The 26,610-nt window shown below is 36.9% G+C and overlaps 1 protein-coding gene across 3 annotated transcripts in view; it reads right to left on the reverse strand.

The window, feature by feature from the left end:
* The window catches only part of Cortactin (cortactin), a 148,963-nt gene that overhangs the window by 80,050 nt on the left and 42,303 nt on the right, over positions 1 to 26,610 (reverse strand). For 2 of the 3 annotated variants that reach the window (XM_068226694.1, XM_068226695.1), the window contains exons 5-7: positions 25,338 to 25,503; positions 17,044 to 17,154; positions 4,794 to 4,915 (exon numbers count right to left, since the gene is read on the reverse strand). In XM_068226694.1, the coding sequence (XP_068082795.1) occupies positions 4,794 to 4,915; positions 17,044 to 17,154; positions 25,338 to 25,503 (399 nt within the window). The remainder of the gene's footprint in view (positions 1 to 4,793; positions 4,916 to 17,043; positions 17,155 to 25,337; positions 25,504 to 26,610) is intronic. The other variant, XM_067143170.2, reaches the window with a different exon arrangement.

Genomic DNA, 26,610 nt, shown 5'->3' on the forward strand with positions numbered 1-26,610 from the left:
ATAACTTATCTGCTAATAAATGTCTTCTTTTTAAGGTATTTTCTAAATTGTGTTACTGTACGAGTTAGTTTCGAAAGACTGAAGAACCTCACAGTTATAAACTAAGTCAAAACAGAAGAAATTTTTATTTTTTTTATTTTTTTACGGCCTCACTGGACCACTTCAATCTTTTTGATCATCATCTTCAATAAGTTTTTTTCCCGGATTGCCCAGTAGCTTTTAATTCGTTCCGATGTTTTCCGTCGGTCCTCATATATAAAAACTCTTCATTGTATGCCGTTTGTCTATTTTTGTTTAAATCTTATTTTTATGTTTTTGAGTTTCTTTAAATTTTCTGTTTTCTTTTGCAAATCATCCAGAGTTATTTCTAGTTCTTCCATATCCTCACTAATTTCCTTAATCCATCCCAATTGTTGCTTCAAATTCTAGAGTTTGTCAATTTTTCTTGGGGACTGTTTTCTGGGGGGGGGGGGGGAAGGGGGCAATGACCTTAGATGTTAGGCCCCTTTAAACAACAAGCATTATCATCATCATGTTTTCTGGCGTCCTCATAATGTGACCCAAAAAAAGATCCTCTTTGCTTTTGTATGTCTTGTAATGTTTTGATTTTATTTTGATCAATAAACATTTTTTTATTGTATGGACCATGTTCATTTTTGAGATATTAACATTTTGTTAGTTCATTTTTTCCATGCAGGTTTCTTGTCCAAGTTGTATGTTATTATTTCTCCTAAGTATTTAAACTGTTTCACTATTTTTACTTTCTTCTTATTTAATGTTTTGTGGTATATTATTAGTGGATCTGCTACCATTATCTCAGTCTTTTCAAATGATATCTGGAGTCCTATTTTTTTTGTGCTATATTTTGTAGACTTACTTGATTTCTGGCTTCCTGAATGTTATTAGCTAGTAATGTTAAGTCGTCTGTGAATCCCAGGCAATTTAAGTTTATTTGATCTTTCATGGTTCCAATTTTTATGTTCTTAGGATTTTCCTTCTACTACTCTCATCACATATTTCAAAGCACAGTTGTCTTACACCTGTTTTAATCGTAAACTGCTCCGATATTTCTCCTCTGAATTTTACTTTGGATTTAGTGTGTTAGGGTAAATTTTATCATTTTTATTAATTTGAGATGAAGTCTGAAATTTCTTAGTATCTTCATCATTGAAGATCTGTGGATACAATCATAAGCTTTCTTGAAGTCTACAAAGGTTATGACTTCTTGTTTTTGCCTTCTTTTGTAGACATCCATTACTAATTTTAAGATGATTTTATCTGTTCTGGGAAGCTTCTCCGTGCAGTCCGGAGAAATTCCACTATAGTTGTCTGGATCTGAATTTTCTCCCTTTTTGTGCATTGGATATATTACAGCTGTAGTCCAGTGTTCTGGTAGTTATAGAGAAACTCTGGAATCTGAAGCAATGGTGTAATGATATTTTCACTGGTTCTGCTGCATATTTTGAAGTTTTGCAAATGTTTGACCTTCTCCACTTTGTAGTTTTTGAGCCCTTTCAAAGCTTTGTAGACTTCATGGATTGTGAGTGGGTTTATATTTTCTGCTGATGTTTTAATTGGGGTTTCTGTGTTTATTTGAAGAGGTTCTGGGAGATCTTTGCAAGTAAGGAATTTGTTAAATGTTTCTGCTAAAATTTCTGTTTTTTCTATTGCTATGGGCCATCATATTATTATTTTCATTTAATATTAATATTAGAGAACCATATCTTTGTAGTTGTCTGCTAAATATTTTGTAGTAATCTCCTTTTTTTTTTTTTTTTTTTTGCTATTGTTAACCCATTCGCATCCTATTTAAATACCGTAGCAGTTCACTGAGAAAACTCATTTAAATCCCGCACTAAGGCAGTCGTCTGCACAGTATTATTTAAAAAAATCATACAAAACCAACAAGTAAAGATTCTTTTCTGAAAATTTGCATGTATAATAACGAAGGAATAAGCTTACCAATGCTTACCAACGTCCAGTTCCAGTCATTCAAGTTTCTGTAGTCTGTGCCGAGGTACAAACTCATTTCGAAAGACTTGGCGCACCATCTTCATTTGTATCACTTTCCATGTCATCAGCACTATCACACGCATCACTTGGACTTAAACTAAGACCTTCAGGGTCTATTTCGTCATCACAAACATCACTGTCTTCATAATCACTCTCTAAATATTAGCTTTCATATTCCATCTTCATCAACACCAACACATCTGCTTGACGCCATGATAGCAATTGACTTGAGCGAAATAATATGAACAAAGATTCTCTTATCTCTTGTTCCAGGAGTGCGTGATAACCTGTAGCACAGGAAATAACCAAAGCCATATGTCTAAACTTCAGCTGAGAATGCATACAAGTGGCATCTGTGAGTTAGTAACTGAACTACAAGTATTGATATACAGCAGAGCATCGCCGCAAGCTGAGCTCATCATTGGATTCATATGCCACAAATAACTTCTGCGAGTTAGGGTCATCGAATGATGTGATTGGGTTAATATTATTAGATATATAACTTTCTGGTACTGGCATTTAACCCTCATTATTTTTTGAGTTATCTTCCTTTATTTTGTGAGTTCCAAGCATTATTCATTTCTTTTTTACTCTGGTAACTTGGTGTCTATCTTCAACTGTTTTATCACTAGAGCCCAGATTTTTATGTAATATCAAAGTGCAAAGTATGTACATACATAGTAAATATTAGTGAAATATGTAATTATATAAGTAATATTCATAAAATATGCAATGCACTAAATTTACAAAAATGTTTGTATATACCTTTTATTATGACTTATGGTTATGTTATGAGACAATAAAACTGGTTTTAAATACCCCCAATTTTTTATGATAGTCACTGTTGTTGCTTTAGACAATTTATATAGTCTACTGCTATCTATAGCTGATATCAAATCTGCTCTTGACTTGCTGTACGACTGGCTGCAAGCTGCAATTAAAGACTTTGTACCTGTGCAATGTGAACAAGGTTCTATTGGTTCCAACTTGGATTGGGGATTTTCCTCACACTACAGCAAGAATCCATTATATTATAAGAAGGTCGCATGGTTATATCTACATTTAATTTCTGTATCAGAAATTTTGGACCTCAAGCAAGACAGACACCCTCTGCGCCAATGTTCAACTTACAATTCTCCACCTGAAGATACACTCGGAATTTTAGAACTCAATAGAAGCATCTGGACTTTGCATTCAACCGGCATATTACGTTTTTAAAGTGCAATTTTAGAGTATTCGCTAACAAGGGCATATTTTAATAATCACTGTAAAAGTTGTATGATAACTATTTTTAGTCTGATTGTAATTGACATAAATCCTAAACATTTTATTTGTCACTCATCAGTATAACATTATTTTATCTATAACAGTTCATCAATCCATCATTTTATATGTACATCATCGCATCACATACACAGTTCATTCTTTTAAATTTCATTTCCACAATGTAATTCTGACTTAGGACTTTGGTAAATCCATAAGTGCATCTTAATTAGGCTGATGATGACCCATATAAGGTCAAAACTAGTCCCTTGATAAGATATTGTAATGTATTTATAGACATTGCAATTATTGTACAGTATTGAGTAGGTGGAATAAACTTCGTAAATTATGTATATGTAATCTTAATTCAATACGGAACCAATACTGAAATTTATAACCTTGAATAAACAATGTTTACCAACCGGCATAGCTCTGCGTGCTGGCTCACGTTAGTAGTGCATTGCATTCAGAAGAGCACGGGATTCGATCCCACCTCAGTCGTCCTGGGAATGGTTTTCCATAGTTTCCCATTCTCAATTCCAGGCGAATGTCAGGATGGTGCCTTTGATAGACAGTGGCCGAATTACTTCCCACTGCTGTCCTTAACTATCCTTGGCGGAAAAGACATTCAAGAAGAGTCAACCGTGTATAAGAAATACTGTACAAGTAAAAATAAATTTTTATTATTTTCGATCCAGATAAACCAGAGATCTGGATTAATGAGGGCTGGATAAACGAGGTTCTTGTGTATTACTAAATAAATAACTAGGTTTAATGTCAAACATACAGTCAATTCAAAGTTACATTTTAAATCATACAATGTTATTATTTATGTGCACATTAGAGCAAATACCTAATTGTAAAAGGGTAAATTGCTTCTGTACATCAAGAGGTTCAGGATGTATACACCTGGTTAGTGTTTCAATTAAACTCTGACTGGTACATAAAGCATGTCTTAAGACATTACATTTCCTCAGGAACTACTTGTTAAATTTTAAACTAATCACACCTCTGAATAAACAATGCTCATAACACTAATGTAAGGTGTACAAAACAGTGTAGTTCCATTTCAAAAAACAAAGTTAGTACTGTTATCTTGGTAGTTATCAATACACTGAAAAATGTAATGGAAATTTAATTACGACTCCTTAGGTAATGTCACTAAAAGTTAAAACATATTACTGATGTGGTTAGGAGTTAATTGAGGTGAACATATTAACCGACCTACCCTATACAAAGAATTTGCGATGCCATATTGCACAGAAGCTTGAATGTTCCTTGGCAATGAGTAGAGCAAATAGAGTTAAATTCAAAGAAGAAAGATGAAGGTTGTCAGACCAATAGATGATTTCCATGAAGATAGAAAATAATAACTCTGATATACTGTACCAGCAAGCTTGAGAGTAATTCGTATAAAAACAGCTCCAAATTACTATCATACTAAACCTTTTGGATTGGCTGGTCTGCATAAAAAATAATATTTTAAGATTCTGAAGTGCAAGGCATAAGAATCGTACCTGTTTGTGGTCTACCTGACTTTCATGCTGATGAAGGTTCTCATGATGATCCCATCCAACGGCAGATTTGTCTTGACGGTCTGCCTGGACACCAAACTTACCTCCAAACCCAACAACATAGTCTGAAAATTTACAAATGATAAGCTTACAGACTTCTACTTCATGAAGGGTATTGTTTAAGGAAAGGAATTTAGATTTAAAAGCTAGGGAATACCATAGCTCAGTAAAGTAGAGCTCTTTTCAGTGCTTATTTATTAAAATCATCAACATGACTGCTTGAGATGCGAAGATCAATTCACTTCTTATTCAAGAAAGTTCCATACTCAAGCAAATAGAATAATTAAACCTATACATAATTTTAACAATGTAAGTATGTAAATGTTTCAGTAACTATTTTGATTCCAGTACCATAAAATCTATACCTACCCAAATGAAAATTTGTGTTCAGACAGTAACTGTGCTATGTAACATAATTTTTTCAAAATATATTTAACATAAAATTTAATTCTACTGCTGGCATAAGTTCATTGAATGTGTTATATCTATTCTTGATTCCCAGATCTTTTGACAGTTTTAATTCAAATGCCTGTACTTTTGGCAGCCTAGTTTTTCCTATTAGTGTTGCATATAGTCAATTTGAGGTGTAGAAGATAAACAAAATTCGTTTTCAAAAGCTCGTGTTTGTTTACAGTGTGTAAAAAATATTAAGTGCCTCATGACGAAAAAATATTTTTCCTATTTGTTTTATGTCACATAGATCTTATGGCAATGGAATAGGACAGGGTTAGGAATGGAAATGACTGTGGTCTTAAGGCACTGCCCCAGCATTTGCCTGGTGTGAAAGCCTGGTGTGAAAATGGAAAACCATGGTAAAACATCTTGAGGGCTGCTGACAGTAGGATTTGAACCCACTGTCTCCTGAATGCAAGCTGAGAACTATGTGACCCAAACCACGTAGCCAACTCTGAGTTGAGAAACTGACAGTTATTGAAATGTAAGGATGTTTTACAAAAGAAAGCCATCCTAAAATTTAAATGCACACAATCCCCATATACACCAATCTAAATGTTTCGTAACAGGTCTATAAAAAAAACTTGTTCTTTTTAAAATTATGTCCAAACTACACATCAACAACCTTACCAATATTTTTTCTTTTTTTTTTATCTCAAATTATGGCCAGCCTTTATAAAAAACTAATCATTTCTGAATTAGCAGAACATTAATTCCCAAATCATCACCATGTAATGTCTTTATCTTATTTATATGTAACAACTAGAAAGCAAGCATTCACCTGAAATTAGATATGAAAATGTATGTGTCTGAATTATTTCATATTTTAAAGAAGTTACCTGTGTCTGAAACATTTCATAACTTTAAAATTATATGTATAGAATTTCAGCATTTGAATGTTTATCAACTTAAAAGTTTTCCAGCATGCTTTCAAAATATAGTAAACAGAGAAATGTACATGCTTCCTTTTAATATCTGAAAACAAATCTACCAGGTCTACTGTTTGTTATTTCCAAACAAGGTACTAAAAAGTTAATTTTTAAAAGAATTACTGTACATTACATTGATCAAATAGAACATTTAGAAGACAGTTTTCAGAAGCCAGTTAGTCCGTAACAAGAATTTTCCATAAACATACATCATACAAGAGACAGATGCTGTTAGCTGCAATTAAATCTACGGAACACCACCACATTTTCTCCCATACATGGTCACAGAGCATACCCATGCAATCACCATCAGATAGTGTGTATTAATCCCAATAATGCCTATTGGACAAAAACACCATTGCAAGGATGGACAAAATCACCATTTACAATGATGGACAAAAACACAAAGAGCACAAGATATAAAACTGGATGTAGACATAGCACACAGAATATACTAGCCATAAGTGTCAATTAAGAATTTAAGAAAAGAGCTAATTCTCTTACATTCCCTTTTACTCCAACAAACACAAAAGTATCTTCTATTTAGATATTAAGTAATTTTCCCTTTTACGAGATTGCAGTTTACGAGATGTTGTGACATATAAAGCGATATAGTGAAGATAATTTGCTACTCCTAGAGAATATGAAGAAAAAATTCCTTATACGTCTAGAAGAGTAAAATACCAGCAAGGTGAAACCAGAAGTGTTGACAAGCATCTTGGCTTGAGATTTATATGAGGTGCTACCCAGAATATACCACAATTTGAATATCCTTGTGAACATGTAGCCGTACCAAGTTCTAATATTACGTGCCTTCTGGTGTACATTTCAACTATGAGTCAGCCAACTGGTGTCGTAGGTGTACAGATTTCTGAATTTAGGTGCTTTTCTTCACACCACATTCTTATGTTTCAGCAAATTTTGAAATGGCTTATGTTTAGAGATGGGAATTTTTTGTTAAGCTGGAAGTACAGAAAGTGGTATTTTAAAAAGGGAAAAATAGATATTTTCAAAATACATTTCAGAGAGAAAAAAAGAAAAGAAAAAAGACTCAAGCAGTATGTAGACCAGTAATGGTGCCTATCAGATAAAACATTATTGTAGCAGAAGAAAAGTGTTCACAATCTGCATTTGCACATGCTCATATACAGTACCTTTTAGCAAGGATTGTGCTAAATCAGTATAGTTTATGATCATTCCCTACAATGCAGAAATATCTGATGAGAATGCAGGCTTCATTCAAACACATTTCACTGCACGTGTGAACAATTTACGAAAATCACTCCACTGCCTTTCTTATTTATGTCTGAATGAAGGCTTTCCACCATCTTTGCGAGAATTGAACCACATGTTTTGCAGATGTCAAGTGTTCTTGGATGGAATCTTTTCCTTCCCCAACACCTGACAGTTACAAATATTGCACATTATGGTACTCTTATCTGTGCAATAAAACCTATGCATTTTGTACTAGAAAGCTCTATCTTTTGCAGATATTATATGGTTAAACATTTTGTAGTGTTTCAAACACACACACAATGGAATGACTACTAATCCACAAGCTTCCCACCATGTAGAAGGTGGCAAGCAAACGACAATGACAATGTCAACATCTCTCAGAGTCTGATCTTCCTGCGTCCAGCGATTATAAATTTCGATAATATCGACCTGTAATCCATAAACGATAGATTGTCAAATACTATCAAAAATCAATTAAATTGTTTCAAAATGGAAATTTTGCACATACTTTTAGCAAAAACATAGCAAATTTATTATATTATACTAAATTTGTGATGGTCTGAGAGTTTAAATAATTTTAAAAAGTGTTGTGAGGTTGTATATCAGTAGGACTAACACATATAAAACTGTTTTCTCAAAATTTGTGACTGTGAAGTATTTCATGTTACGTTAAGAAGCAAAGATCCATTCAGGCTTATTAAAACTGCTGCTGAAACCCATCGATTGCAGAGGGCTTTTTGGTGACCAATCTTAAGCCAAGCATGGACATTTAAGTGGTTTAAACATTTCGAAGACTGCTTTGAATTTTCTTTTCATGTTCAAGAAATTAAGCACAGGGTGTACGTGGGAAGTTTTACAAAGACATTTTGACACAACTGAGGGAAGATATGAGGTAAAAACTACCTGATGTGGAATAACGAGCCACCTGACAAAAAATAATATGACCATCCTTCTACAACCCCTCTACTCGCCTGATCTGGCTCCCTGCAACTTTTTCCTTTCCCCTAAAATGAAACTCCACCTGGAAGGGCAGCGTTCTGATGCCACTGAAGAGATCCAAGTGGAATTGCAGGTGGTGCTGAACACATCAAAGCCGGAAGACTTCAACTGGTGCTTACAAAAATCACTAGAATTAAAGTATTTAAGCCCACGATGACAGGTCTGATGGTAATGATGGAAATTAGGAACTAACGTAAGTATTCATGTTTCTATGAATACATTCTCAGAAATATGGGTAGCACCTGGTATATAAAAGTGAACCAAATTAGGAAGAAAGATGTGGTGATAAAGTTATTAGTTTTATATCCCACTACTTTTACAGTCTTTGAGAGACTGTGAGGAACAAGAAATCTTCTCCTATAGGAGTTCTTTTACATTCTGGTATTTCTATAGACATGGGTCTGACTTATTTGAACACCTTACAATACCACTGGACTGCGCTGAACTCAAACACACCAACTCGTATCTAGCCATCTGAAAGATAAAGCCCAACATTGAAGAGTAATAATAACAAGGTAAAGATTTTCTATGGCCTCAGATTCTTCAATTGACCTCTGCTCAACAGCTTGTGTGCTAACTTTTATGTCCTGTTTATATCCTCAGGCGATACCTGTACTCTCAACTATGGTCAGTACACCTAGTGGATTCTAATATCGCAAATCAAAACTTGGCAGAGATAGTTTGTTTTTGAAGGGTGATAACAAAAGGTAGATTCAACACTCCATGTCGTACAATGTTAGCATGTAAAAGATCTAAGGTGTCACATTTGGTGTAACTGACAAAATTTAAAAACCAACACAAAACAACTACACAACAGATTGTCCAAGACAGATCTGGTTCACTTTGCTATCTGCTAGATTAAATGGAACACTGAAACTGATTTGTGCAGACAGCCTATGAGGCATCAAGTTAAAAGGTCTGCACATGATAGCTGAGGGCATACATTATTCTTCTTATTATTATTAATGGTTCACTGTGTGGGTTACTGTAGTCACGTCCTAGTTCATGAACCATGGAGAATGGCTTAGTAGACTAGTAAGTGGTCCTGAGAGTTGGGATACCAGTTGCTACCAAATGGGAGTGGGCATCTTGGACATATTCTGAGTCATGGCTCTCCTTGTGCTCAGGCGGCTAGGGCTACACAATCCACCAGAGGTCCCTAACCCATTAGAGGAGTGATCCTCATTTGGACTATGTGTAAGTAGGGTAGCGTCCTGCTTCATGACTTTACCGAGCTCAGAACATTTTAAGCAAGCCTCTGACCTATGGAAGTAACAGAGTCCCACTCCCATTTGACAGGCAAGGGACTCTGGGAACAACTTTGCGAACGAAATGGAATTCGATGGGGAGCTATCAATATTAATGGGGCTTATGGAAGAAAGTAGAACTGGCTGAGTCAGCAAAGAGGATGCATCTAGATGTGCTAGGAGTAAGGGCCCGTACTACGACTGTCAGGTAAACAGTCAGATACGTAGGCTGCAGTTTTGCAAACTAGAAGTTAAATATTTTCTTGCGTACTACCAACGGATTTTAACGATGGTATTGTAATGCGGAAGATGTAGTAACATTTTTATTGGGTTGGTAATAAGGTTACTGAAAATATAGTGAAATTTAGCGCGGTGGTATACGTATTCCCTGGTGTTTTCGTTTGTTTAGCTCTATTCCTTTTGAAATTGTATCACTAGAATCCAATATCAGACTCTTATTAAGCTATAATGTGGAAGTTCTGGTCAAAAACAGAATTAGGACTGAAATATACACATACGAAGAAATGTTAAAATTAATAAACTGTATAAAGAAACTGAAACTGTTATAGAAAATAAAAACACTGAAAATGTAACCTGGACGCAAAAGTTAAGATTCAGGTTATGTATCTTTTTTTGTCTAGTACTATTTACGAGGATGCGCGTTACGGCGAAAGTAAAGTTTATATTCGTTATTAATGCCACTGATCCAGCATAGGATCATTAATTTTATTATTAATTCAATTTATTGTTTGCTCATTGAATAAGTAGTTAGTTTCTTTCTTTCTTTTCAATACAATGTGAGAATAGTAACTGGCAAGCATTTATCTCACTTTAGCGTAAATACTTTTGTAGCAAGTTGTTATGAAGTAAAAGAAATATAACCTCCTTAACATCCTCATTCGAAGGACGAATCGCCATGAACAACGTCGTATACCTTTACTCCATATGTGTGTCGCGGATAGATTTGGAATAGAACCCACGCTTTTGACACGCATTTTAATGATTAGGAAATGTGTACTATCACCTCTAGTACCCTACCGACTATCATTTAGAAGGTAAAAAAATGTTAAGACTATTGGGACTCAAACCCACGAAAAACTGCATAGCAGCAGACGATATTACCCTAACGACCACGGTTACCCATGAAGCATCCTGTTGGCTGCTTGTGTGCTACTCATATAGTCAGTAGCAACAACTTGCTAGCTTGGGAAATCTTTAAGAATTCTGTGATAGCTGGACAGGAAGCATGACATACTTTATAAATATATACATAGATTACATTGTAACAACTTAATTTTGCACAGCATCATGGAGATGTAGATTCATCTTGATGTGTAGCCATCTTGATTCTTTACAGTAGCGTCCCCGATACGAGCGAAGTCCCAGATAAGAGCGTTAACAGCCTCTCCAACTTTGGCATAGCTAACCTCGAGAATATTCTCCCAGATTGCACATAAACGAAAGTCGTAGTACGCGTTTTCAACTGAACTTCCAGATAAATGTCCAAACTGCCAAATAAATTTATACCGCACTTTTATCTGGCTGTCGTAGTACAGGCCCTAAGTGATATTCGGGTAAGGGGAGTTAACGAGGAAGAGATAGGAGATTATAAAGTGTACTTGACGGGTGTTAAAAAAGGGCAGAGTCTGGGGTAGGGATGTTTATCAGGAATACTACTGCACGCAACATAGTTTCTGCTAGGCACATAAACAAGCGAATGATGTGGGTAGATTTGGTAGTTGAAGGAATTAGGATGAGGGTGCAGATAATAATAATAATCGTATGGCCTCAGCTGCCGTTTTGCAGACATTTCGATTTGACGCCATCTGGCTGTCTGCTCGTCAATTTCGACGTTCCGGTTTACTCTGTCTGCCATCTAGCGGACCTAGAGTAAACCGGATCTCTCTTGGGCGTCTATGGCTGAGATTGAATTAATTTTGTCGGGTAAATACCAAATGTATCACCAGAGATCTTTTACATGCCGACATCGTACGACATGGAGTGTCGAATGGACTTTTTCCGCCCTTCAAAAATACGACTACCTCTGCCGGGTTCGAACCCGCTATCTTGGGATCCGGAGGCCGACACTCTACCACGGATCCACAGAGGCAGCTAGGGTGCAGATGGGGATGAAATTGACAAGTTTTATGAAGCACTGAGTGACATTGTAGTCAAGGTCAACAGCAAAGATACAATAGTGCTAATGGGCGATTTCAATGCGAGAGGTGAAATTAGAACTGAAGGATACAAAAGGGTGATTGGTAAATGTGGGGAAGATATAGAAGCTAAGAGGAATGGGAAGTGTCTGCTGGACTTCTGTGCTAGTAAGGGTTTAGTAGTTACGAATACATTCTTCAAGCATAAGGCCTCTCGGAGACTAAATTGATGTCAGTAGGTAAGATATTCAACAGAACTGAATGTCAAATTGGTGATACAAAGCTAGAACAGGTCGAGAATTTCAAATATTTAGGTTGTGTGTTCTTGCAGGATGGTAATATAGTAAGTGAGATTGAATCAAGGTGCAGTAAATCTAATGCAGTGAGCTCGCAGTTGTGATCATCAGTAATAATAATAATAATAATAATAATAATAATAATAATAATAATAATAATAATAATAATCGTATGGCCTCAGCTACCGTTTGCCGACATTTCGATTTGACGCCACCTGGCTGTCTGCTCGTCAATTTCGACGTTCCGTTTTACTCTAGGTCCACTAGACGGCAGACAGAGTAAACCGGATCTCTCTTAGGCGGCTATGGCTGAGATTTAATTAATTTTGTCGGGTAAATACCAAATGTATCACCAGAGATCTTTTACATGCAGACATCGTACGACATGGAGTGTCGAATGGACTTTTTTCCACCCTTCAAAAATCCGACTACCTCTGCCGGGTTTGAACCCGCTATCTTGGGATCCGGAGGCCGACACTCTACCACAGACCCACAGAGGTAGCTACGTGATCAACAGTATTCTGTAAGAAGGAAGTCAGCTCCCGGAAGAAACTATCTTTACATCAGTCTGTTTTGAGACCAACTTTGCTTTATGGGAGCAAAAGCTGCGTGGACTCAGGATATCTTATTCATAAGTTAGAAGTAACAGACTTGAAATTAGCGAGAATGATTGCTGGTACATACAGGTGGGATCAATGGCAGGAGGGTACTCTGAATGAGGAGATAAAGGCTCAATTAAGAATGAACTTGATGGATGAAGCTGTACGCATAAACCGACTTCGGTGGTGGGGTCATGTGAGACGAATGGAGGAGGATAGGTTACTTAGGAGAAGAATGGACTCTGTTATGGAGGGTAAGAGAAGTAGAGGGAGACCAAGACGGCGATGGTTAGACTCAGTTTCTAACGATTTAGAGATAAGAGGTATAGAACAAAATGCGGCCACAGCACTAGTTGCAAATAGAGGATTGTAGCAACATTTAGTAAATTCACAGAGGCTTGCAGACTGAACGCTGAATGGCATAACTGTCTATTATGATGTGTGAATGGTATGTTGTTTGTTTTTATTATTATTATTATTATTATTATTATTATTATTATTATTATTATTATTATTATTATTATTATTATTATCCTCCCATGCGAACCATGTGACCTTGCTGCGGTGGGGCGGCTTGTGCGTCCCAATGAAGGAGGTAGTCGAGCCGCAGGTGCAACCATATCGGATGGGTATCTGTTAAGAGACCAGACTAATGAATGGTTTATTGAAACGGCAGTAGCAGCCTTTCAGAAGTTGCAAGGGCAGCAGTCTAGATGATTGACTAATACGATCAACACGGCTTAACTGTGTTGATACTGCTACACTGCTGAAAGCAACGGGAAATTACAGCCGTAAATAACTCCCGAGGACATGCTGTTCTCTCTGTATGAATGATGTACTGATGATGGCTTTCTCTCGGGTAAAATAGTACTCATTCGGATCTCCGGGTGGGGACTACACGAGAGGGGGCAATCATCAGGAAGATGGATACTGACATTCTGCGAGTTGGAGCGTGGAATGTTAGAAGTTTGAGTCGTTGTGGTAGGTTAGAGAATCTGGAAAGGGAGATGGATAGACTAAAATTAGATGTAGTTGGTATAAGTACGCTGGCAGGAAGAACAGGAATTTTGGTCAGGCGACTACAGAATTATAAACACAAAGTCAAATAGGGGAAATGCAGGAGTTGGTTTAATAATGAATAAGAAAATAGGGCAGCGGGTAAGCTACTACGACCAGCATAGTGAAAGAATTATTGTCTTCAAGATAGATTAAACCAATACCTACCACAATAGTGCAAGTCTATAATGCCTACTAGTTCAGCAGATGATGATGAAATCAAAAGAATATATGAAGAGATAGAAGATTTAATACAATATGTAAAAGGTGACGAGAATCAAATTGTGATGGGGGACTGGAATGCAGTGGTACGCCAAGGAAGAGCAGGTAATACAGTAGGAGGATTTGGATTGGGACAAAGAAACAAAGGATAGTTGGCTGGTTGAATTCTGCACTGATCATAATTTAATCCTTGCTAATACTTGGTTCAAACACCACAAACGACGGCTGTATACGTGGACGAGACCTGGAGACACAGGAAGGTATCAAATAGACTTCATTATGATTAGACAGAGATTCAGAAACCAGGTGTTGGATTGCAAACTTTCCCAGGAGCAGACGTGGACTCTGACCACAACTTGTTGGTCATGAAATGCCATCTGAAGTTGAAGAAATTGAAGAAAGGAAGGGATGTAAGGAGATGGTATCTAGACAAGTTGAAAGAAAAGAGAGTGAGGGATTGTTTGAAGGAACATGTTGCACAAGGACTAAATGAAAAGGCTGAAGGAAACACAACAGAGGAAGAGTGGATAGTCATGAAAAATGAAGTCAGTAGAGCTGCTGAAGAAATGTTAGGAAGGAAGAAAAGATCAACAAAGAATCAGTGGGTAACTCAAAAGATACTAGACCTGATTGATGATGGGTAACTCAAGAGATACAAGACCTGATTGATGAAAGATGAAAATACAAGAATGCTACAAATGAAGAGGGCAGAAAAGAATACAGGCGATTAAAGAATGAAGTGGATAGAAAGTGCAAGGTAGTTAAGGAAGAATGGCTGAAGGAGAAGTGCAAGGATGTTGAAGGTTGTATGGTCCGAGGAAAGGTAGATGTTGCATACAGGAAAATCAAGGAAACCTTTCGAGAAAGGAAACCTAGGTGTATGAATATTAAGAGCTCAGATGGAAAGCCACTTCTAGGGAAAGGAGACAAAGCAGAAAAATGGCTGGAACATATCCAACCTTTGTATCACGGTAAAGACGTAGATGATTTGGTTCTGGAACAAGAAAAGGCTGTTGATGCTGATGAAATGGGAGACCCAATTTTGGGGTCAGAGTTTGACAGAGCTGTGAGAGACCTAAATAGGAACAAGGCACCTGGAATTGATGACATTTCCTCTGAATACTGACTGCCTTAGGAGAAACCAGCATGGCAAGGTTACTTCATCAACTGTGTAAAATGTATGAGACAGGAGAAGTGCCATCCAATTTTCGGCAAACTGTTGTTATACCTATTCCCAAGAAAGCTGGTGCTGACAAGTGTGAAAACTACCGAACCATTAGTTTAGTATCTCATGCCTGCAAAATTTTAACTCTTATTATTTATGGAAGAATGGAAAGACAAGTTGAAGCCGAGTTGGGAGATCAGTTTGGCTTCAGAAGAAATGTAGGAAAACGTGAAGCAATTCTGACTTTACATCTGATCTTTGAGGATCGAAATAAGGACAAGCCCAGATACGTGGCATTCCTAGATATAGAAAAGGCATTCGATAATGGTGATTGGACCAAGCTGTTTAAGATTCTGAAGGTGATTTGGATCAGATACCGAGAACGAAGAATTATCTACAATCTGTATAAAAACCAGTCTGCAGTGATAAGGACCGAGGGCTTTGAAAAAGAAGCAGCAATCGAGAAAGGAGTGAGGCAAGGTTGCAGTCTGTCCCCCCCCCCTCCTTTTCAATGTTTACATAGAACAGGCAGTAAAGGAAATCAAAGAGTAATTTGGAAAGGGAATCACAATCCAGGGAAAGGAAATCAAATCCTTGAGATTTTCCGATGATATTTTATCTGAAACTGCAGAAGATCGAGAAGTTGCTGAATGGTACTGTACGAAGTCTTTCATAAGGAGTACAAAATGAAAATAAATAAGTCCAAAACAAAAGTAATGGAGTGCAGTCGAACGAAGGCAGGTGATGCAGGAAATATTAGATTAGGAAATGAAGTCTTAAAGGAAGCAGATTAATATTGTTACTTGGGTAGGAAAATAACGATGGAGGAAGTAAGGAGGACATAAAATACAGACTAGCAAAAGCAAGGAAGAGCTTTCTTAAGAAAACAAATTTGCTCACTTCAAACATTGATATAGGAATTAGAAAGATGTTTCTGAAGACTTACATCTGGAGCGTGGCATTGTATGGATGCAAAACATGGACGATAACTAGCTCAGAATAGAAGTTTTTGAAATGTGGCGTTACATAAGAATGCTGAAGGTGAGATGGATAGAATGAATCACGAATGATGAGATACTGAGTCGAATTGGTGAGAGGAGATCGATTTGGCTAAATTTGACAAGAAGAAGAGAGAGGATGATAGGACACATCTTAAAACACCCCGGACTTGTTCAGTTGGTTTTTGAAGGAAGTGTAGGCAGTAAGAATGGTAGGGATAGACCAAGGTATGAATATGACAAGCAGATTAGAGCAGATTTAGGATGCAATAGTTATGTAGAAATGAAAAGTTTAGCATAGTATAGGGTGGCATGGAGAGCTGCATCAAACCTGTCTGTGGACTGATGACATTATTATTATTATTATTATTATTATTATTATTATTATTATTATTATTATTATTATTATTATTATTATTATTATTACACCTAGTAGAAAAATTAAGAACTCTAAACACATCTAAAAGAGAAATTTTGCTGAGGGGATATTTAATGAATGTATCACCATTTCCTTACATGTGAAGATGTAGGCCTAGAAGAGGAGGAGCTGATCATTTCTCTATTACACGACTACAGAAGACGAGATTAGTCTATTATGTAATGCATTCACCCTGATAAATTCTATTCCTAATACCTATCAAAATGCACAAATTGAAAGAATAATAAATTCATTCTTGATTTTTGTCCATCAATAGTTAGCAAATCAGGTAAATGGTTAAGATGATACGGGTCAGTATGCTGAAAAGTAACTGCACTACAGTTATACATATAACAGTATATACAGCAGGCACATTAGACGTGAGCACATAATCCACCACCATCATTTAGTCGGCCCACCTTTCTGGCTTGCGTGCTTCTCTATTTTCTCAACATGGTCCCAGCCAACAGCTGATTTATCCTGTCTGTCTGACTGAACGCCAAACTTTCCACCGAAACCTTTGGCGTAATCTAGATTATTCCAAATACCATAAATAACAAGATATGACATGGAAAAATATGTAACAACACACTCCTATACATAAATCATAAATACAAAACTAAGACTTCATAATATCACTCAGTCCCAGATTTTTAGGTAAAAAAAAAAAAAAAAAGTTAAATGAAGTTTTTCCAATTCATGCATTTTTAGCATTTAAAATCCTTTATTTATGAAATGTATACATTTCTACAGAAAAGGAGCATTAAACCATGGTGAACCTTGTTTGTGCATTCCTCATCAAGATGTTTTCTCCCTTAGCATGTTGTAAATTTTAAGTCCTGATTTCCATCATATTAAGTCTATGTGTGCCTTTGCTGGCGGGACCTAGTGTTTACAGTGCACTATGTCTTCTGGTATAGGCTAGAGCAATTTTGCTACTTTCATTGATCTGTCTCTGTCTTATACTTGGCTTTGAGAATATGAAAGCGACAGGTATGAGCGATGCTAGTAATGCCATTCCTTATGCAGCCATTTCCTGCTATGAATGGTGTGAAACTATTGCTCATAGGGTCGGTTGGTGCATGCATTTCAGTGGGCTTGGCAGACTGATATGTAATAGCAACTTCTGGCTCAGTGAGGAAAGCAACGGGAAACTACCTCACTTCCCATTTCCCTAGTACGCCTCTTTAGGGATGCCTGGGCCATCTATGACAGCTGATGGCAGAGCTGTTGAGGATCCAACCAGCCTTCGGGCTGATGACTAAACATACACGTAAGTCTATGTAAAAATACTTCCATTACCACATCACGAATTTTACTGCTATTATCGCTTAGTACTATCATATTTTTCCCAGCCCTGAAAATGTTTGTCATCCCTGCCACAGAAGTAAGTCTGGAAATGTTACACAATAACTGGAAAAGGCCTTGAATTCCTGAACTTCATAAGGTAAACTGAACCTTTGGAGAGAAGCCCTTAGCCTCAGAAAAGCTCAATTTTGCTTGCTGGTTACTACTGGGATTGCTGAAGAACCAAGAGAGCCTGTTTGTGCTTGTATTTTTCATTTCAATCAAAAATTTATTCTGTGTTGAGTCTTACAGTGAAGGGAAGTGAATATTTGTCGCGTGATAGCCTACCTAACGATTAGGAACACAATCGTGAGCAGTTTACTAGCATAGTGCATGTTGTCTTGTGATAACCCAGTTATGGATACACAAAAAGTCATAAAATTGCTTACTGATGCAGACAAAATTAAAATCCTTCAGGAGGTGGACAGGTATCTGCATCTTCAAATGTGAAGCACAGTGGTGGTGTGAATTTAGAAACCTGCACCTTCGACTAGAATCAGTCTGAACCAATGTTGGGTACTGCCGAAGTGGTGGTGTGTTCAAGATGACAGCTAGTTCATTCTCTCACACATGGGCGAGTGTAATCTCTGAATAATTCACTGCTCAAGAGTGTGACCAGAAAATAATGTTTAACACATTGGAGACGGCCATTTTTGAATGTGCTATCCTCCAAAAATCGCAGGATTTTTGATGGTTTGTGAAAATTTTTCAATGCTAGGGTAAGCCATGATTATAATAACTTTTGGAATGCATAGAAATATCACACTTTCTTCTACACAAAAATGAGTTAATTATCATAATAGTGCAGCAATTTTAAAATATAAATTTATGAAAATAACGTGTTTTACAAACGAAAAAAAAAAATCTGACGCAGCAATGGATGCCAGTACGGTTAATATTTCGAAATTTGACTTTGTGGGCACATCTACTGAAACACACTAATGCAGATTCTAACCTAATTAGTCAATTGACACCGGTATTCTGGTTTACAACAAGGAATTTGCATTCCCACTGTTCTTTGTTTGACAACGGTGTTGCATCGAGTTGCTGCAGGTACATGGGAAACACGCACATTTTTAGGAAGCGGTATAAAATAGTATTACAGAACCCACTTCAAGGAAGCAATGTAAAACTACGTTACACTTCACACCAATTTGAAATGAGCTCATTTTCTACATTTACTAACCTGAAGCGCCAGAATCATCATGTTTACTTAGTGTGTAATTGTTATCCTCATCCTCATTTTCAGATATCGTGTCTTCCATAAGAACATCCATTATGGATTCGTTGTCGAAATTTCGTACACTTGAATTAGACATGCTAAATATTCACAAGAATTACGCAAACAAGCCTGTCTCTCGAACACACACTCTTCCTGACCGCATGTACCGTACATACTTTCCCGCCCATTTCACAGCTGAGAGTCAACGATGACGCAGCCTTAGGTTGTGTAGGAACATGGCTGTGTTATCAATGCCTTGAAAGAAGAGCTCTCGACTTATGCTCTAACTAGTAGGCCTATATTTTATGCTTATAGAAGCATTCAGCAGTATCTTATTGAAGTCACAGCTCGCTGAGACGGCAAATACAATTTTTTAGCTACAGTGAAATCATGCCCGTAGATTCTCCGAGCTCCGTCAGCAGCAATGAATTAGCGGGCCCGTAGTTTCTACGAGCGGCGTCTCCAATGTGTTAATAACCCACTGGTCCAAAATATGAGACTTCAACTAACAGTTTGACATTACATTTGTTTCAGAAATAATACAATGATATTTCTATGGGCCCCAGTGCAAATGTTTTTGTATTTGTTCTCTCATATTTTTCACACCCGTTAATACTCTTCTCTCGTCATCACTGGATCTGTACATATCCGGTACGTCAAAGGCACGCATACTACATGTTATAAATCTCATTTTTGGTCCGTATTGAAAATTTACAGTTCAAAAATAATAAAGGTGTTCTTTAATCCACCTATTCAATACTTTAATTTCCACTTATAGTGGTTACATAAACAGACCATCAGTTAAGTGGGACATGTTTTGCCCTCAATTTAGGGCATCTTCAGCCTAAAACTATCTTCAAGAGTACACCTTATAATAATATGGAAGCTAAAAGTTTAGCCAGTTACTAAAATTCAGTACATCATAATGTGAAAAATGATACATTATACAAACATGTTAATGGAAACACTATCAATGATTAAACCATTTTATTTATTTTGTCAGAGACTAAAACTTATTCTGTTAAAAATTCTAATTAAAATGGTACATTTAAAATTGTTAGTGGAATACCAAAGTGACAATGACATAATGCCAATGACAAGAGGGCGTGAAACACAAGCACAAAAATGAATGTCATAAATACAACTTGTTCAAGGCCGCTGATGAAATCGTGAGCATAAGGTGAAAATGAAGCATCAGTTCAATTACTGCAGTAGGAGCCCTAAGCACCGGTAGGCAATATTATTGTCTGAGACCTTGTCAGGAAATGTCAGTAGATACTGGAAAATGTTCTCTGTAAGAGAAGGAAAGGAAGGATTAAGAAGTTGAACGCAAGGAGATAATTCTCTGCAGCACAGTTATAATACGAGACTCAGAGCCAACAGAAGGGCGGCTACCAACGCAACAGTAGATAGCAAATGACAGCTTTCATCAAACATGCAAGTCCTCATCTGTTCCTAAAAACGTAAAAAAACACACACACACACACACGAGACTGTACTTTGCTCACCAACAGAGCTCAACAGAACTCCCACTCCAACTCAACTCTCATAATGGACCGACCTGAACTTGCGCACCAACAGAGCTCAACTCGACTTGTCTTATATAGCCAGAGTCAGCCCCATCTGAATGTTCTGAGAAAAGAGATGCCTCCAGAGTCCCCTCGACAACAAATACTCTGGGCACACCGTCCAGATCCTTCTCACAATGCTGGGGGCCTCCAATGAGGCAACAGGACAATGAAGACAGCAATGGTGGAAGCACAGAGCAATGAACATCCAGCTCTCTCTATTGTTCTGCTGTGCGGCACAATAAGGTAGCGAGCCCCCAAAATAGTGACATCACTCACAATCCAGCCAAGGCTCTGCTGCTCCTCCGTATGATCTATGACAAATGGCAGATGCGGAGGCATTCCACGTTGAAATATTGTTACGAATAAAACAGGGTCCATTCTATTACTCTAATTTATTTCAGGATGACTCGATATATGCATACATGCACAAAATTCTAATCAACCATGAACGACCACACTTACTAACTGCTGTCCATTTACAAGTCCAGTCACTCCACACAGCAGTTCATTCAGAATGCTAGGTTCAAATACAGTGCTACTGGCTAAACGACACACGTTGCCTATTCCTTGGTCTGACTACAGAGACAGTCCAGTAATTCACACAGTCAACACAGTGAACAACTAAACAGGGCAATGCTCCGCACAGCATCTATTAACACTGATCCAATTACACTCACGGTAGCTGCTCCAGTCGCTGATTGTACGACGGTCCTCAGTCGACAGAAACACACACACACACACACTCTCTCTCTCTCTCTGAAGCAGTATGTCTTTTGTTCCATACACAGTTTTCAGTCCACCTACTCACTGGACACTCCGACACCACAACCACAGCTCCTTGTTCAGACCTTGGCAGTACAGCAGCGACAGCGAACATCTGTCACCTTCTGCCCAGCCACCGAACCAAAACACACCGAGCCCAAGACTGACTCCACCACAGAGTCCAGCACCAACTCTACTGTCTGCAGCTAGCTTCTCTTTTTATAGCTCGGGTGATGTGAACCAGAATATTCGCGATGTGGCTAGAGGCAAAACATCCTCGCTGCCAGCTCCCAGAAACTCTCAGGAAAACCAGGCGACGAGAATACATTGAAAGACTGGCCCTATGCTCCAGGCCGGCTGGGATATCTCTGGTCATCTGATTCACTAGCCCCTTCCAGGAAGTACCGAAAGGGGCTATCACAAGGCTGGCACTTAACAATATTTAAAGTGAGTGGCTTTCTATAAGGTCTGATCATAGATGGTGATGGTGCCATTGGTTTAGGAGCCACATCTTAGGTAACAATAGTAATAATATTGGTTTAATATCCCAACGACTTTTATCAAGGTACCGGAATTTAGTCCCAAAGTAGTACTTTTACATGCTGATAAATCTATTGACACGAGGCTGATTTATTTGAACACCTTCAAATACCTGAGCTACTCAGTCCAGCACATTCTAAATATTCTGCCTCTTTTTCCAGTTTTCTATCTGGTGCTGAAGTGCAAGTCTGTGCTCCTGTGAAAGTACCATATCATATGCATATAGGAAGATCCAGGGATGCAGAGACTGAATGTTAACTGTTGCCATATCCACACAAAGGTTGAAGAGTAGAGGCGAGAGAAGCTGAACATTGATAAACTTCAACAGTGTTGTTAAAACGAGGCGAGAGCCCAGCCAAACATCAAATCATGCTTCTGATATTGCTGTACAGAGGTTGGATCTATCCTATAAACACCTCTGGAACTCCGTGGCTACCAAGTGTACGCTGTATGAGAGCATATGGGACCCGATTGAAAGCTTTTTCCATGTCTAAAAATGCTAAATGCAGCCTTTTTCTCTGTGCCTTTCCATCAATAAGCTTGTAGCATAGATCATATCTGTAGTACTACATGGTGATGTGGTGATAAATAACCTGATAACTATTCCCAATCTCCTTCGCCTTGGAGCCTCTCCACTTAGTTTCCTAAATACAATAAATGTCAACCTTTCTATTCTTCAGAGTTTCATCCAACTCTTGCTGGCAGTCAGTCAATGTTCCGATGTTAACTGTAGAAAATCTCAAAGGGACTAACTTCTTTAGACTGCCCTGTCTTTCAGCAGGTAGTCATTGCCCATTTCTCATACCACCCAGGTGAAAGCAGTGCATGTCACTTCAGGGGAATGCCCTAGCATGATCTGAATTCCAATATGATATAGGCTTAGATATAACAAAAGAATATCTTAACCTTCTGAATGCAGACCCAGAATACGTCGTCATATGAATAGAATGCTAAGCATGTTTCAATGGATAGTGCATCACTGTATTTAAAAAATGAATAAAAGCCTCAGTTTAAAAGACATGGAGATAAAATTTGGTATGCTAGCTTGATATACTCCAAGGACTATAAACATGTTACTTGCATATGACAAAAAAATTAATGGACTACTGTGCACAAAAATATAATTATTTTTAAATAAAACAGAATAAATTGAAATGAATTAGCATCTTGTACAGTAAATCTAAAGTGTCTAAGTGAAGATAATTAATGTTAAACGTTATTTAGGATCATATATACCAATTTATATTGTTAAAGTGGGCCTACTTTCCAATTTATAAATTAATTTCCAAAAACATGGAACATGTGGAGTAAAAAACACCAACAGTGTACTCTGTCAATGATTGGATATTTTCCAAAAACATGGAACATGAGGAGTCAAAAACACCAACAGTGTAATCTGTCAATGATCGGATATTTTATCAATTTAGGCGAGAAATAGTGATCACCTGTGAGAACTGTGTATAGCAGCAGTATTTGCTTCAACAAAACAATTCAGGAGATGAGAAGAACATACAAAATCAATGAATATCCATAATAAAATTATGAATGAATAAAACAGCCTAATTTTAAAAAGTCCTCCAACAGAACTTCATGATATATTTCATGCAATCATATTGCAGTTATGTATTGGACCACAATCTCGATGCAGGCCTCTGCTACATTTGCAACACACTGTACGTGCTCTACGCCAGGGCCATCCAGTCATTGCACTCATATAATACAAGGAGTGCAAACAGAACAAGTAGTTCTCAAGAGGCTGTGAGTAACACTAGACAATTATGCAGCTGCAAGAAGAGTAAGTGATAATTCTTTTGATAAGAAGTTTATACAGAATTATAATTAAAACCATAAATATATTTTTTTATCTTTATTACAGATATACCAACAAGCCCAATTTGGGAACGTACAAGGTCCATTCAAATTCTACCTCACATTAGAAAGTTCCATTTCACCAACAAGTTTGTTCATAAACTACACTCTCGTATTGACAACATAGGATTAATGCCAACACATTTTGTACAAATGTTACTCCAGTAACATCGAGAACAATTTAAATGTTCATAACATAGGCAATTATCAACTGTAGAAAATTGTTAATATAGTTAACCAAGTTTCAACGACAATCATACAAGTCAAGCAACATTGAAGGTTTTAAAAATGATTTTAAAAGGATGTTCACCAGATGAGTTTCGTCAATAAATTTTAGACTTAGATTTTAGACAAACATGTTTTAACTTAAAAACATAATTTTATTTGTTATATGACTTGTAAAATATAAGATTTGTCAATCAGGTTTACAAAGCATATTTTAATCCAACAGAATAGATTCACGATCTTATATAACCTTAAGTAAATGATAATTGGCTGATGATGCTCACAAAAAGGAGCGAAACATGTACCATATTAACAATTTAATAAATATGTAACTTCTTATTACCTTATTGTATTGAATAGGTGGTATTTAAGAAAATTATAAGAATTTTTATCACATTCTGGCATTTTTCGTACAGAATTTAAGTATTAATGCATCGACATCTTGGCATTGCAAGAGTTAACCGATGTGTTGCTCTGACTGTCATTAAGGTCATTTTATACCTCCTGTCAGGCATGTGTTAAGCCACCTACAATCTGTGAACATATGCCTTTGGTAGTTGCCCCCTAACCTGGAGTACAGACACTGTCTGATAAAATTTCAGCAACATTTCTGCACTGAGGATCATTCACCCTTCTGAAGGAGCTCATCCACCCGAAGCCATTAGCTCCTTTAGGGAGTCAGGTTATTTCCTGCCACCCACCGCTGTGCTGAGTCGCTGGCTGTACACTCTGCTCTATTACTGTAGCAGGACAAACCTAGCCAGACCCCTCAAAGAATGCTGCCTACAATAATTTATGCTGAATGAACAACAATACTACTTTAGCTAGTTCTACATTTACTTTAAAATTAATAAAATACTGATGTATCAGTATTAGTTAAATATAAAAAATTAGGTCTTTTTAGGTTAATGACAAGCAAAGTAAGTCATTTTACTACCTATAAAGTTTATGTATATTATTTGCAGGTACAAAAAACTAAAAAGAAAATGATATTTCTAGAGTAACAAGATGGCATCAGAATAGCTTTGAACCTAAGAATCTGGGGCTTGATAATTGCACTTCAAAAATATTGACCATCTATTAATAAATCTGACTCCATGTACATAAATAATTTAAGAAATAATCACAACTGATTTAACATACTGACAGAGTTTTAATGTATAACAATCACAAATACCTTTTTGAGATTCATGTTTCTCCAGTTTTTCTACATGGTCCCAACCGACAGCTGACTTGTCTTGTCGATCTGCTTGGACACCAAACTTTCCCCCAAAACCAGAAACATAGTCCTTTTGGGAAGCGTGCTTCTCGATTTTCTCTTTATACTCCCAACTCTCAGCACTCTACAGAGAAAAGTTTATAACACATGTCAAAACTAATTTTTATTTTTAACCATTCAGCTATTAACACATCAAATTAAAAATCAGCATGAATTTCAATCAATTACACATCCAACTGTAAAAAAAATCTTTTTATATAGTATATAAGCAACCATTCAGTACCCATTAAGTACCGGTAATGGAAAGAACCTAGTGACAAATTAAGAAAAGTATAGAAAGACCAGAACACGGATAGAACTCTTTTATAGCATCAACACAATGACAAGTCAGCATTAGAAGACTGAGTAACAGAAAAGATGACAAGGACAAACATGAAAACATAAAAGAACAAGAACAATCTCCCCATTTTCATATGCTGCCGCCTTTAAATAGACAGGCTCTCTCCTCATCAACCCCAACTTTATTCTTCTACATTCATTTCTTCTCAGCCTCTAACGAGCACATTTCTGCTTCCCTGCTTCACCAGGAGGGTGGGCATCAACACTCACTGAGTGGCTGACATCTCTGGTCTTCGGAAGAGACAAACACAAAGATGAATACGCAAAGTAAAAGACTAGAAACACATCCTTCTATATATAAATAGCCATTAAATTTTCAGACATGCCAACTTTCAAAAGCAAAAAAATCATGAGAAATATTTGCGGCACATCCCGACATTTTATGACATCATTTATGATTTAACTTTGAAGAATATTTATCACATTATATTACTCAATTACGTAATTTCTCTTATTTATTTATATTTTATTTTTAATATATATACACAGATATATCAAAACTTTAGAACACACGATTTTTCATTATAACTGCCCTAGGCCTCTTCATAAATTTTTGAACTACATTTATGCTCAAAGCACTGGTCTTGTTGAGCAGGTTTTAAGGTTAAATTTTTTTCCAGAATTCTTTTTCAGGAAGGTTTGATCTGAATTAAGTTTTTGTCCTTGTAAATAAGCTAAAAAAATAGTCTCACAGTTGGCATTACTATGTGGAAATGATAAAATAAAAAGCATTATATTAGAGATTGTCATATTTAAGAACACCACCAGCTGATTGCAACTGCCTTTCCAGTGCCAACTGAACATCAATTCTCTCCAGCTACTTAAAGAACAA

Source organism: Anabrus simplex, chromosome 3, assembly GCF_040414725.1.
Source record: "Anabrus simplex isolate iqAnaSimp1 chromosome 3, ASM4041472v1, whole genome shotgun sequence".
Classification (NCBI taxonomy): domain Eukaryota; kingdom Metazoa; phylum Arthropoda; class Insecta; order Orthoptera; family Tettigoniidae; genus Anabrus; species Anabrus simplex.